Source organism: Parasteatoda tepidariorum, chromosome 9 (genome assembly GCF_043381705.1).
Source record: "Parasteatoda tepidariorum isolate YZ-2023 chromosome 9, CAS_Ptep_4.0, whole genome shotgun sequence".
NCBI classification, from domain to species: domain Eukaryota; kingdom Metazoa; phylum Arthropoda; class Arachnida; order Araneae; family Theridiidae; genus Parasteatoda; species Parasteatoda tepidariorum.
Genome location: NC_092212.1, coordinates 84567127 through 84582241, shown reverse-complemented (window position 1 = coordinate 84582241; position 15115 = coordinate 84567127). Strand labels below are relative to the sequence as shown.

The window sequence follows — 15115 nt, the reverse complement described above, 5'->3', positions numbered from 1 at the left end:
TTGATATAGTCATCAACACGAAAAAACGACATTTCGTTAATAAAAGAAGTTTTCTTCTATTATCTGATAAAATTGACGCTGTTACACGTGAAAGAGGATCTGAATTTTGTCTTCCAAGATCTAGTAAAATTAACACAGGTATTCACGCTAATATTTCGAACATAAATTGTAACAATTGAAACTTTTATTCCGAAATCTAGTAAAATTAACATTGGAATATGGAAAAGTGGATGCCTTTTCGAATATTCATTGTAACACCTAAAATTTGCCGAGATTAACGCTGGTTCGCGAAAAAAAAATTCATTGTAACGTAACACATGCAGCTTATTGTCCAAAAAAATAAAAATTCGCGAAAGAGGATGGGCATTTATTGTAATATTAACATTTCTAGTAAAACCTTAAGTCTGTGTACTAAAAATTTCAACTGATCTCCGTGATATTTAACTATTATTTAAACTTTCAAAACTTTCGGATTATTAAACTTTGCAAAACGTAACATTAAACAAATCCTTTATTTCAAAAAGCTGCTGAAATCTATAAAATATGTTGACGTTTTGGCAATTTGACTAAAACATTTTATTATCAAATGATTCAAAAAAACTACATTTCACATTTTTAAAAAGCAACAAATATTTAAAAAAGGAAACTGTACAATAAGAAACCATACTTGAAAAATTGTGACTTGTTCTTTGTAAACAAATGAATTTTTTGTTTATTTCTGTCAAATATATATATATAACGAAATCAACTCACTAAACATATCACAAAATCTTCCTTCATATTTAAAATATAATATTTAAAAATTGTAACAATATAGCTTTTTCCTGTACTATTTTCGTGTCGCTAAGGGTACTAGATTTTATTTATATGCTATTTATGTATATGTAAGTAGTAAGCTAGATTTTAATTTATTCGTTATTTGAGTATATTTAAAGAGTTTGTATCATCGGTTGCTATAGTGATATAATAGAACAAATTTTTTGTGTTAAAATAAAATGTTCTGACTTCATTTTTACAAAAAACAAGAAACATAACATTTTATTTTAACACAAAAAATTTGTTCTAAAATATCACCATAGCAACAGACGATACAAACTCTAACTTACATATACTTAAATAGCAAATAAATAAAATCTAGTACCTTTAACATCAGTAAATAGCTAAGATTGAAAGTAGTTGGCCATATTTATTATCAATACAACAGTTTGTTTTATCGCAAAAAATGATGGCACACTTCAGAACACGTCAATAGTCAAAAAATAAATATTTTAGCCGTATCTTCAATATCTATAAAGTTTCTATACATGATAGATTGAGATAGATAGATTGCCAACCTTGATACATTGCTCTTTTCTCTTATAACCTCATGCTATTTAGTATTTTGGCTTAATTTACTACTTTTTATAATCTTATCCTATTGATTCATTGCTATTTCTGTTGACATTGTTACTTTTTTTTTACAATCGTATCCTATTGCTTCATTGTTGTTCCTGTTGGCATTATTGCTATTTTTTATAACCGTATCCTATTGATTCATTGCTGCTTTTGTTGGCATCGTTACTATTTTGTACAATCGTATCCAATTTATTCATTGGTACCTCTGTTGGCATTATTGTCATTTTTTATAATCGTATCTTATTCATTCATTGCTGCTTCTGTTGGCATTATTGCTGTTTGTTTTAATTCTATCTCATTGATCATTAATGCTTCTGTTGGCTAGGTATATTATTTACAATTTTTATTTTTATTTGAAATTTGCAGCAATTTTTCAAGACACATCATAAAATATAAAATTTGTTGCATTTTCCAGGGCTGATTGTGCTCCGGAAAAAATCTGGATTTCCGGAATTTTCGCTAGCAGTGATGCGGAAGTTTCCGGAGATCGAAGGTCCAGACGTTTAAAAAAATCAATGATCACAGAAGTTTCCGGAAATCAAATTTTCAAAGGTGGAACTTAAAAAAACAGTTTGTTTTATTTGTTTGTGAGGGAGAGCCAGAGAGATACTTTATAAGCTTATATTCATGATTAATATTAATTTTTTATCAGTAAATAGTTGTTATAATCATAAACTCAAGAAAGAAAGACATATTTGCAAATTTTAATTACTTCTTCAGGTCATTATAGGTATGTGTAAAATTTTAATATATTTTAAGTAAACTAAGAAATATTGAGAAAAAGGAAAAAAAAACCTGTTTAAATTTTTTTCTAATTTTTCAACTTTTTTTTTTTAACTCAAGAAATTTTCCGGAATTTTGACTTGGGCTCACAATCACCCCTGATTTTCTTTCAAGATATATTATAAAATGTAACCAAGCTCATCCATTATATTTGCATGGAAACAACTTTAGAATTGAATTTGAGACTAAATACACTTTTTTTCAAGGAACATTATGAAACAAAACTGAGTCCATATCTTTCATATTTGTTTGTGACCATATCTGGAATTAAATTTAGAACTGACTACAACTGTTTTCAAGGTATAATATTGGGATGTATCTATATCACCATCTTCAGAATTAAATTTAATTCTTAATTGGAATTTTAAGAATTGACTACAATGTACATTATGGAATGTAACCAAGCTCGTCTTTTATATTTGTATGGGACCATCTCTGGAATGTACCAGAACCCATGCCATGTTCAACTTGTACTCTAGTAATACCACTAGTACTCGCTAATCGTCCTGGATCTGAGCCCGATTTTCGAATACTGTGATCAGAATGGTACGCTGCTTCGACACCAGAATCAGAAGACGAAGAATTTCGACCAGTTTTTCTATTTCTTCTCCGATGTTTCCTTCGAACATTATGACTGCGTCTGGCTACTGGTCTTTCGACAGCAGCAGTTCTCAGATCATGGAAGCTCCAAGACTGTTGGCGTTTGGCTGTTTTTCTCTGAATGGGTTGGCGAGTTGGCGAAGAAGAGCCTCCTTGTTGACCAGATGGACTAAGGCATACTTCTGAAGTATCATAAGCTGAATCTTCTGAACCATCAGCTGAAGAACGTTTTGCACCCATTAGTTTCAGTTTCATACTAGAAATGAACCTAAAAAAAAGAAAGCAGGATATTATAAATAACCTACAGAGGGTTCAAAAAAGTATGAAAATGGTTACATGTATCGAAAATTACCCATTTTATTTTATAACCGTCGTTGAACAGCCAACCCAATTTTTGGGTTTACGACTAATAATGTTCAACTACGTAGCCTCGAAATTTTGAACCCAATCCAGAAGACAAGGGAACTCTTGGTTCACGTAGTAGGAAAAATTTGCCTAATTGGAGGACTTCTTGAAGTAACTAATCCGCATTTGCGTTGCATGAAGAGGAAGACCGCGAGAACCTCACACGGTTAGCCTGTCGGCAAAGGGACTCTAACACATCATCCGTCTACCACTGAGGATATTTCACGTCAGTGATAATGAAAAAATTTAAGTTTAAAAAATTTATTGAAATATTTTCATAGTAAGGATCTCATAAATAAATACATGTACCCCTGCATTCAAAGCTGTCAACTGGAACACTTTTCGTAAAATATTTCACAGGAGTATCAGAAAATTAAAAACTTAAACTTTCGGAATTTTTGGTTATTTTGCTATCATTTCCTAAGTCTCAACCATGAGTGAGAGCTGGAACAAAGTGGCATTCCAAATAAACTTTTGAATCATTTACATACAGTGCTATGGAATGTAACTTTAAATCAAATTTACAGAACCAAAAAAAAAACTACCCCTAGAAAAAATTTATATACACTTAGAAGGTGGTTCTCTGTTTGATGGACAAGGAATGTTTTCCTTTTAATTATGAATGATTTGAAATAAAAGTCATAGTGGTAGTTATGATTTAATAATTATAAAGATAATAAATGAAGAAAAAAGATTTAAATTTTTATTTCCTCAAAGTATAATTAGTATTTTCCAAAAGCTTAAACACACATTGTTGACTTGATTTGATATGTGTTAGCAATATGATATACTTTTAGGTATGCTTAATTTATTTAAATGTAGTGATGGTCAAAATAATTTTATATTAGACTTATGAATGCAAAAATGAATAAAAAGTACTCAATTTACTAGAAAAGCTGCGTGAAAGTTTTCAGTTTTGAATAAGTGTTTGACTTAGATTTAGCAGATGAAAGAAATTTAAAGCGACCACAACCGATAAAAACTTAAAAAATTATAGAGAAAAAAGTAGATTTCATTAATCAACCAAGATGTAGTCATAAAATAAAAGAAATGTATCAAGCTGTTAACCCACAATTTTGCGTCAAAATTACTTATATTTCTTCGTTAAATTTTATTAAGCATTCGTAAAATTTACGTAAAACTGAAAAGTCGAATTATAGCAAAAAATGGTTATCCAAAAAACGTAAAATTAGACGTAAATAAATTCGCTTTTTTTGCGAATATTTTACCAACCACTTTTTACTAGGTAAGAATGAGTACGTTATTTTTACATTTATTTACGTCAAAATTTATTATCATTAAAAAAGTTGAAATGTCGAATTATTAGCAAAAAATAGTTATAAAAAAATGGAACATTTTTTGTAAAATTTTGGGTAAGTAAATTCGTTTCTGTTACGACTATTTTACCTACCACTTTTTACTAAGTGAGAATGAATACGTTAGTTTTACATACTATTTACGTCAATCATACTTAAAAATCACATTGAAACGTCAAATTATACAAAAAAGTAGTGATCCAAAAAACATTTTTACTAGTTCTAAATAGCAAGCATTCTTTCGTTAATCATTCGTAAAATATACGAAAGCAATCTTACCAAAGGGTTACTGGTAAAATCCATTCCATTCATATTACGTAAAATGTACCGAAGTTTTTTTTTTTACCAAATATCGCAATGGCAATATCATTCCGTCAATATTACGTAAAATTTATATATAAAGCGGATTGATTTTACCAATTTTCCAAAAATTTACGCTTAATTTAGGTATCATGCTACATGGGAGGGATAATTTAAGTATCATGCTACATATTTTAACCGGAGCTCTGAACAGGATGCCAATGTAAACTGAGCAGGATGTCAAGTATTTTCTGACCACTCAAAGCAGAATTCATCACCAAAGATCAGTCAAAACTTTGGTGATCTAGACTGATCAAACAGCAACTGACCGATTAGTGAACCTATGTGTGACCGATGACAATATAAAATCAATTATTTCTTAAAAATTGCACGCAATAATGATCTTCATTTAAACTCCAATTAAATTTTGAGCATCTTTGTGGCATAGACAAATCAGTAGTCAAGATGACTAAAAATAATAAATTTAAATAAAAATAATAAATCTTTTATCACTACCGAAAATTCACCCCACGTCTTTCGAAAGTGATATGCACCCTGTTCAAAATAAAATTATCTTCTATTAGTCAGTCTGAAAAATGTAGTCTTTACATTTTTATTTTATCTTGTAATTTAATCCTAATGTGATTCACAAACGTCTATAAATGATTCCACTTTTGATGATGAAGAAGAGGTTTAGTGAAATTGTGACACTTTGAGACAAGAGGAAGAATGAAGGGAGTAACAAAAGTATGACATGACACATTTTGAATAAATCAAAATTATTTAAAATCTACTCTTTAAATATCTATATATTATTTGTTTAATATTTTTTTAATCAAAATATGAACACATCCAATTATTGTTATTGTTAAGGTCAAAGATGTCATTCAAAAAAGTATCGTTTGTCTACGGTAAGAACACCCCCCACCACAAAGTCTGAGGCCTTCTGCTGCTATGGAAACAAGACTAGCGCATTTCAGGGAGGGTAGCTTCTCTTCACTCTAGGGCTAATACAATAGACCGAAGAAAAAGATCCCCTTTCTCTCAACGACCCAAACCGAAACCTACTTGAAATAGTTATGCCTCGTTACCATACCACCGTTACGGGTCCAGAAGAATGGCTAGGGTGTTCTTACTTTAGACAAACTATAGGTAATGTGTAAAAATAAAATGTGAAATTATAACACGTGTTTTGTTTCTGATCTGCTAGCATATATTTATACGATATAGTGTAACACTAAGTTGGAGTTTAGGGTCAAAAATATAGAATCACTGAAGTATATGGATTACTTACTTTCCGGTTTTGTGTTTGGCTTTAGTAAGTGATTGAATACTAAGTCTTTTCAGGCTCAAGAAGAATCCACCATTTTGCCGCCTTGGTAGTCTGTCATCTGACGACCACCTGATGACTTTCTGAGGATGGTGACTCTTCTGGGATGCCCTGTGTGAAGGAGGCATTGTGGTCATTCCTCTGTAAGACGAAGATGATGACGCTGACGTTTGGCTAAGCGATGACCAGTTGCGGACATGTCCGTNTAGGGGAGTTTTTACTTTAGACAAACTATAGGTAATGTGTAAAAATAAAATGTGAGATTATAACATGTGTTTTTTTTCTGAATTGCTAGCGATATATGATATAGTGTCTATAGTGTGACACTGATATAGTGTGATATAGTTTATATGATATAGTGCGACACTAAGGGGGAGTTTAGAGTCAGCAATATTGAATCATTGAAGCAGATGGATTTCTTACTTTCCGGTTTTGTGTTTGGCTTTAGTAAGTGATTGAATACTAAGTCTTTTCAGGCTCAAGAAGAATCCACCATTTTGCCGCCTTGGTAGTCTGTCATCTGACGACCACCTGATGACTTTCTGAGGATGGTGACTCTTCTGGGATGCCCTGTGTGATGGAGGCATTGTGGTCATTCCTCTGTAAGACGAAGATGAGGAGGCTGACGTTTGGCTAAGCGATGACCAGTTGCGGACATGTCCGTTCTTGTTGAAAGATCTGACACCGTGTGGAACGATTCGAGATGATGAGGACGAATTACGGCTGTCTGGGCGTAAATTGACGTAGGGTACGTTAATCACTACTCTTCCTGTACCATTTCCCTTGATAGTCTCTGCATAGTTATACATAGTTAATATTAAAAGAAGGAAAAAATAGCAAAATTAAAATGTCATAATACATATTCCTGATGTTAATAATATTTCTCTATATTAATAATTTCTGAAATCCAACAGATGGCGCTCTGCGCAGTAACGTAAAAGGATTAATTGTATCCAGTTTCCTCTATGGCACTGTACCATGAACATCATTCCTTGTTTTTGCCATAGAGGAAACTGGATACTATTAATCCTTTTACGTTACTGCGCAGAGCGCCATCTGTTGGATTTCAGAAATTATTATTATTAACGTTGAGAAATATTATTAACACCCTATATCAATATAACACGAAATCTTCATAATAACATGTATAATCACCGAGACATGCATAATAAACATAACACTTAATAATCATCATAAGAATACCAATTGAATACATTGTGGCGAAATATTTCTCTTATGGAGATTTTATCTCTTAAGTGATTACAGGAATGCCAAAAGCGGGCTAAAAATGTAAAATGTGGTGATTAGTAAAAAGCAAAAACCTAATAAACGAGATTTCAATTAGCAACTATTCCAAGAATATTTATTTTCTAGTTTACTATTGACATTGAACACAAAGAAAGTTTTCGATTTAAATATGAATAATTTGCAATGAATGTCACGGTGGTAGTTACGATTGAATTAAGAAATATATATATACAGGTTAAGGGAGTTTCTGCTACTTCTTACATTTTTAGTCGCCAATGGCATTCTTGAAATTAGCAAGGTTTGTGAAGAAAAAAAAAACTATTGTTTAGAAGTTTTAGATTTCAGAGGCAAAACTTTTGACACAACTTGAAGTTTTCAGAAATGATGTCATTTTTACCCGTGCAAAATTCGGATCGACAAAAATGAAAAACTTCTTTCCTTTTCCAATGCCACTTTAATTCGAAAAACATTCTAATAAAAATATTGCAATCCCGGAGAATGGTTTCTTAATCTTCAATATTAAATGTAGTTAATAACTTCCTCTTCTCATTTTGGTCGATTAAATTATGCATGAATAAAAAATAACATAATTTTTTAAAACTTTGAGCACGATCTTTCAATTTGTGCCTGCAGTTTTGCCATGTAAAAACTTTCTAAGCATTTGCTGCAAAAAGAAAAGTGTCCTATCCAACTATTTTAGCATTTGTTTAAAAGGAATTAACATAGAAGCGTTTTCATAATTTTGCCCGTGCATCAGACTTCGATATTTGAAATAAGTTTTTAAATCTTTGTAGTTATCGAGAAAGTTTAATAATCCTTTTTTCAAAAGAGAGAAATGTAAACAGTGAAACCTCCAGGGAAGACCACTTCTATTTACGACCACTTTTGGGGAGGGAGGGAGGGAATTTTTTCTATAGACTTTGTATTGCAGAAAACCTTTAGGGGAGATCATCAAAACCTCTCCCAGCGACCGGGCAAACATTTGCACCAAATGCTGATAAGGTCAAATAAGGGAACACAAAAAAATATCAAAACAAAAAAATTAACAAAACAAATAAGTAGATTCAAATGTATTCAAAATATTTGAGGCTCTTATTCAGAGAGCTCTTTTTGATGATACAACCTCATGTTGCAGTCAGAGTACACTCAAGATGATGCTATCAACGATTTACTTTTAGAGTTGAAAGTAAAAATGTAACTGAAAACGAAGCAGCTATGTTTGGATTTAAGAGAAAATTTTAGTTTTAACTAACCTGGCAACACTGCTTTTTAGTTAACTATATTTTAAAATCAGGCCTTTATACTCATTCTTAAATACACACTGTTTATACACACTTAAATTAATGTCTCTTAGTAATTGGTTAGTCACCCATGCAGAAAGGGAGTACTACTTTATTTTTTAATCGTCATTGTTTTTTTTTAAAAAAGAAATAGCATTTTTAAAGAAAAAAATAATTAAAAAAAAGCAAGATTAAAATATAATAATAAAAATTAAATAATAAAAATTAATAATAAAAATTAAAAAACAAAATAATGAAATGATAGCCCACATAATTATATCCACAAACTAAAGTGCTTTCGGATATTGTATTAATATATCCTAAGCAAAACATATCAATATGAGGGACACCAGAAAAATGAAAAGAAATCGATACGAAAATGAAATATATCAAGCAGAAAACACAAATATACAAGAAAATACAAAATAAGATAACAATTTAATAAAAATACAAAACAAAACACAAAAAGTAACATACAAAGCAAGGAGCAAAATCAGACGTCCGTGACACCCGGCAAAAATGATTTAAAAATATTTTCTTAGCTAATTCGATAGATTACAAAACATAAAACCAAAGCGTAAATAGGAGGGTAGTTATATATATTTTTTAAGGTTCCGACAGAACCGCGTTTGATTTGTTTGTTTCTTTGGATTTTCCCGAAACTGGATTTGCGTAAGGTAAATATATATTATACAAAATAGTTCAAAATTTATAATTAATAAAAAGTTGAATTTTAATTAGTTATAACATTTTAATTTTGATAATTTTTCGAGAAATTATTAACATTGATTAAAAAAGTCGTTTATTAAACATTAGAAGATTTTGGGTTATTACATAGTAAAAATATCAGTTTAAATATCAAACAAAAATTTAAACAAATTTTACACAATAAAATCAGTATCATAAATGCAAATAAAAAAAGTGGATTTATTCGCAAGAATAATTCTAAACCGGATGGAAAAAAACAGCATTGTATACAGTTAAGAAAAAGAAAAATGGGACATCAAAATATGATTTAATTTTAAATAGAATTTTTTTAACTTAATTTTAGGTGAATATTTATTTACTAATGTTTGAATAATAATAATGTGATTTATAATAATATTTAATATTAAAAAAAAGAAAAGGAAATATTATTCATAAATTAACTATTTCGATGAAAAATATTTCCCATTTTTCTTCAAATTATAACTTTTCAAAAATATTAAATCATTTGCAAGCATTAATTCTGATATTCAAACAAAGAACAGGTGTGTTGAACCACGAAAGTCTGTGGTTCGAAATTTACGAGATAACAAGACTGCCGTTCATATTGTGATCGAGGTTTAAAAAGTTAAGAAAAGGAAATATGAATCTAAACCAGTGATCGGAAAAACTACATTTTCTTTGTAGTTAACTATAACTTCAACTACTTTATTACAAATGTAGTTAACTGCAACTGCTTTTTTTTTAAAAGTAAAGACTACTAACCACTTTCGAAATGTAGTCACTACTTTTAGAAGACAAACTTAACTGGAGAACTTAATTTTCACCAATATTCAAAATGAGTTTGAATAACGAAATTGGCTTAGTTAAATATGAGGAGTTATTAAGAAGTTTTAATTCATGTTTGCATGAAATAGTTTTTTATTCTATAGCACTTTTTACGAATTTGTTCTTTTAACCTTCAAATTCTATGGTTTTTCTCGTGACTGAATATTTAATTTAAGAAATGCTAGGAAATTATCAAATATTTGTGATTTAAATGATCAATGCTTTTTTTTAACTCCTTCAAGAAAAAAGTGCAGTGCGAAAAACAAAAAACGGATCACCCTGAATAACTTTTGATCTTATGATCAGATCTTCACGTTCTATTTCTAAATCGTAATGATTTGAGGGGGGTGACCTCAAATAGGCTAATTAATTAATGCAGGCGATAAATTAAGTTACGAAATCAGACAAAAAACGTACTTTATAGTTCCCGTGAAATCGAATTCGGAATCAAAAAAAGTCAAATATTTAAAATTCGATTTTCCAGGAACAATTCGCTCGACTTCGCTCCGACTTTTCCGAGCATCAAACGTAGATCTCATTAACACGTAGATTTAGACGTAGATCCCGACCACAGAGGCATTCTCATTGCATACGTAGACAGGCCCACGAAGGCCAATCAATTCACGAATTGCACCAATCAGATTCGAAAAGTTTTTTGAGTTTTATTTAACTAACGTTAAAAATAGTTGCCAAGAATCGCTACAAACAACTGTTTTTTTTTTCTTTGTATCGCTCCACTCACTTTAGTACTTCTTTTAAAAAGTAGCCACTACGCTACAAACTACGGAAAAAAGTAGCTACTTCAGTAGTTTCGCTCCTTGTAACGCGCTACTTCAGATCACTAGTTCATATCGTGATCGAGGTTCAAAAAGTTGAAAAAAAAAAAAAATTATAAATTCGAACCAAGTTCGAATCGCGTAGAGCCGTAAAACCATACAGAATACAGAACAGAACCATAAAACCATACAAAACAGTACAGAATACAGCAGCAAAAACCATACCTGCTTTGGAACTTTCTTCAATACTTTTCCTCGACTTTGCCCTCCGCTGTTCTACCATTCTTTTATTGGACTCGCATCCAATCAGAACAGCAGGTCTAACACTGTTCCGACTCTCTACATGCGATGGTTTAAGAATAACGCATTTGTTCGTCTCATCAGATCCAGATGTCGGTTTGACGTAGGTCTCATAACCGAAATACGTGTACTTGATGAGTGGTGAGTCCTCCACAGGTAAGACGGGTCTCCAACCCACGGACGAAGAGGTCGTCTCCTCGCTGCTCAGGTCAATGGTTTCTGCCAACTCTTCTGTTGGTTCGGCTGTCATAGTGGATATGCTTTTATAACGAGTTTCGGGTGATGGAGAATTGTTTAGAAGGTTTCCTGTGGAAGAATTGTTTTGATTAATCAGGGGATTAATGTAGGTGTTAAAACAAAAGTTATTTTCCGTTATTCAGAGGTACTCGCGTAATTGTTACGGTGAATGACCGAAATCGAGAGAATGTCGACTTTTACCGGTGAATGTCAGCAATCACCTAGTCGCTCTGGTGAATGCCCGAAATATTTGTTATTTTCGATTTGATATTACAGTCAAACCTCGCTATAGTGAGCATGGCTTATAGTAAACTCCCGGATATAGTGAACGAAATGTTCGCTCCCGTGCATTGCTATACACATATAATATTATTTTTTGTGGATCTAGTAAACCTAAAGAAGAGAGGAAATTGGATATTATGAATTTTTTTCTGTTTTCAAATAATGTTTTTAATTTTTTTTTTTTTTTTTGTAATTTAGTAATTTCTACATAAAATATATATACCGATTTTTAAAACCATCTCTTGAGTGGAATGTAGACTTAAGTATTTTTTCTTGTTTGTTTCTTCTATCTCTGTTTCCCATCCCTAAATAAAAACCATGCCTGAATTTTTTGTACGCAGGACGAAGAGTAATAAAAAATAAAAGTTAACACATTTTTTGCTACTAAATATTGTTTTTTAATTATTTTTGTATTTCCTTTTATGGGTTATTTATATGAATAATGCGTAATAAAAGGAAGCAGTTCGGAAAACTGAGTTAAAATTGTTTGCAGTATGGATATATGGAACTCCCGGTTATAGTGAACCGAAATTTCGGTCCCTTGAAGAATCACTATAGCGGCGCTTGACTGTATTTAATCCGTTGATATTATTATATTTATTCGATATTTTAATATCTGTCGAGGATAGATTAGGAGAAACATCAGTGTTCGGAGTAGTAATGGTTAAATACATACCGGGCAGTGGCACTGAACCTTAAAAAAACATTTATGTAGGGCTTACTGGACAGCATATATGGCAACGTTACTTTTAAAAAGTAACGAGTAAAAGTACAATTATTTTTTAAAAAAGTAACGAGTAAAAAGTAAAAAGTTCTTATTTTAAAAAGTAACGAGTAATAAGTACAAGTAAAAGTACAAGTACTAAGCAAAAAAAGTAACGATTTAAAAGTACATTTNAAGCGACTATGCGGTTGTCAACATTCACCGGTGGAAATCAACAACCAATTTCGGTCATTCACAGGAACATAATTACAACACTTTTTTTTTATTTATCAGGTTTATTTGAGGAATTACAGAAAAGTTACTTTGATAAATCAGGGCTATCAGTGGAAATGAAATAATATATAATTTAACAAATCAGGGTTAATGTGTCAGTACAATGACAACTGATTTGAAAAATCAGAGTCACTTGTGGAATAACCACAGAAATTGTTTAGATTAATTGGAGTTAGCTGCCGAAGTATAATGAAAGTTGTTTCGTTATTCTGGGGGTATTTTTGCAGTTGAAATAACAATATTGTTTTAATTAACCACAAGAGAGAGAGAGAGGTTACTTGAAGAATTTCAAGGAAAATTATTTTGATTAATCAGGATTTTCTGTGAAAATAAATTAAAGTTTGTTTTGATAAATCAGAGTTACACGTTGAATTAAAAAAAAATCATTTCTATTAACCCAAAGTTACACGTAGAAGGCAAGGGGAAAACATTTTTAGAGGAAGAAAAACATACTTTCTTAATGTGTTTTTTTAATATAATAAAATAATTATACCATTTAAACTTCAAATATATGAAATACAGTCAAACCCCGCTATAGTGAGCCTTTAAGGGACCGAAATTTTGGTTCACTATAACCGGGAGTTCACTATATCCGTTACTCAGGCAATTTAACCAAACTCCTCCCTTTTATTACACATTATACAAATAAATGGCTGAAAAATATTATGTAGTCGCAAAAAATGTGTTATTTTTCATTACTCTTCGTCTTGCGTACAAAAAAAATTTTTTGTAATCTTTAGCTGATGAGCAATCTTCAACAACAGATATGGAAACACTTCCCGACTCTCAGATAATTTTTCCTGAATTTCTGTTATTCCGCTTTTTAAACCTGTCTAACTAGCCATTCGAGCACATAAAAGTAATCTCATAAAATCGCTTAGCAAATTCATCGACATTTGTCCAGATACTGGAAGATTGCGGCTCCTTCGAATGGTGAACCACTTCAGTAATGCTTCNACTGCTCGCCATAGTTAAGTTTGAGACACTTGTTTGCGAACACAGAAAAAAGTTCCTTATATCCAACTTCCTCACTTTTTTGGTTCACTATATCCACAAAAAATAACATTATACGTGCATAGCAAGGCATGGGACCAGACATTTTGTTCACTATATCCGGGAGTTCACTATAAACCGTGTTCACTATAGCGGGGCTTGACTGTAAAATGTTTTCTTCCTGAGTAGTATTTCTTGTATATGTGTATTGGTTACCTGATTTATTATTTTTGTTTAGAAGAAGAATCTTTCTAAGAATCGTCATTTCAAAACGTAAGAATTGTCATTTGAAGAAAAGAATGGTTTTAAAACACTTCTTACCTTGTCAACAATATGCCAACTTCGAAATTTAAACCTAAATGATAATTTGTTAAATGAATTAATCTCGCTGCTCGAACAATATGCTAACACCAGGATGTGACGGTGCACTACTTGAAACAAAATCAAATCATAATAAACAAGTAAAAAGAGGCCAAATCGAGACTGCCAAAAAAGCGAGTACTTTCTAAATCTAGCAATCATGTTGGGCCGGGATAGCCTGGTCGGTAGGGAGCTGAGCCCATGTCCGAGAGTTCGTGGGTTCGAACCCCACCGGCCGAAAACTCCCCGTGTAGTAAAATGACCGATGCACGTTAAATTTGTCGAGTCGCAAAAATTCCTCCATGTTCCCATAACAAATCAATACCTCTGAGGGTACTGGATTGGAGATCGATCGTTCTCTGATTCAGGTCAAAATTACGATCTGTGGATGAATGAATGGGTCCGCCATATAAACGGGTGCGACGTATGGTGTGGTAGAAGTCGAATTTTTGGCCATAGATGACTCCACTGCAAAAACAAGAACAATCGCACCCCCTCTGTCAAAAACAGGCATATGTCAACAACAACAGCAATCATGTTACCTTTTTTTAAAAATACATCAATAAATAATTAAAGCAAATTTTCACTTCAAACTCAGCAGAAATACTTAATTATCATTAATATCTTATAAAATACAGCACAGTTATAAAATACTTATCTTATAAATAGATATCTTATAAAATACAGCAGATATGAGCTCAGAAATTATGTAATTTATTTCTTTTACTGAAAACAAAATTATCTGTTTGAAAATATAGCCTCGTAGAATAACCGAAAGTAGAGCAGGACAAGAGCTCGAGATTGCTGTTTAAATTTATATTAAAAACACCATCCATTCGCGTTTTGCATGTTTCATATATTTTAAAACAATATCCAGCCCTCGCCGATCGGAGCTTTTTATTTGCATGGAAACTGCTCTAGTTCTTCTATTACGTACATATAAAACAGCAACTCCAAGTCAAAATTCTTGCTGGTCCTAT

At 31.6% G+C, this 15115-nt stretch overlaps 1 protein-coding gene across 1 annotated transcript in view; it reads right to left on the bottom strand.

Moving 5' to 3' along the window:
- Nucleotides 1–552: 552 nt before the first annotated feature.
- The window catches only part of LOC107448529 (uncharacterized), a 54824-nt gene continuing 40261 nt past the window's right edge, over nt 553–15115 (bottom strand). The window contains exons 5-7 of the mRNA XM_043048852.2: nt 11192–11572; nt 6553–6922; nt 553–3046 (exon numbers count right to left, since the gene is read on the bottom strand). Coding sequence (XP_042904786.1) covers nt 2566–3046; nt 6553–6922; nt 11192–11572 — 1232 coding nt within the window. The 3' untranslated portion in view covers nt 553–2565. The remainder of the gene's footprint in view (nt 3047–6552; nt 6923–11191; nt 11573–15115) is intronic.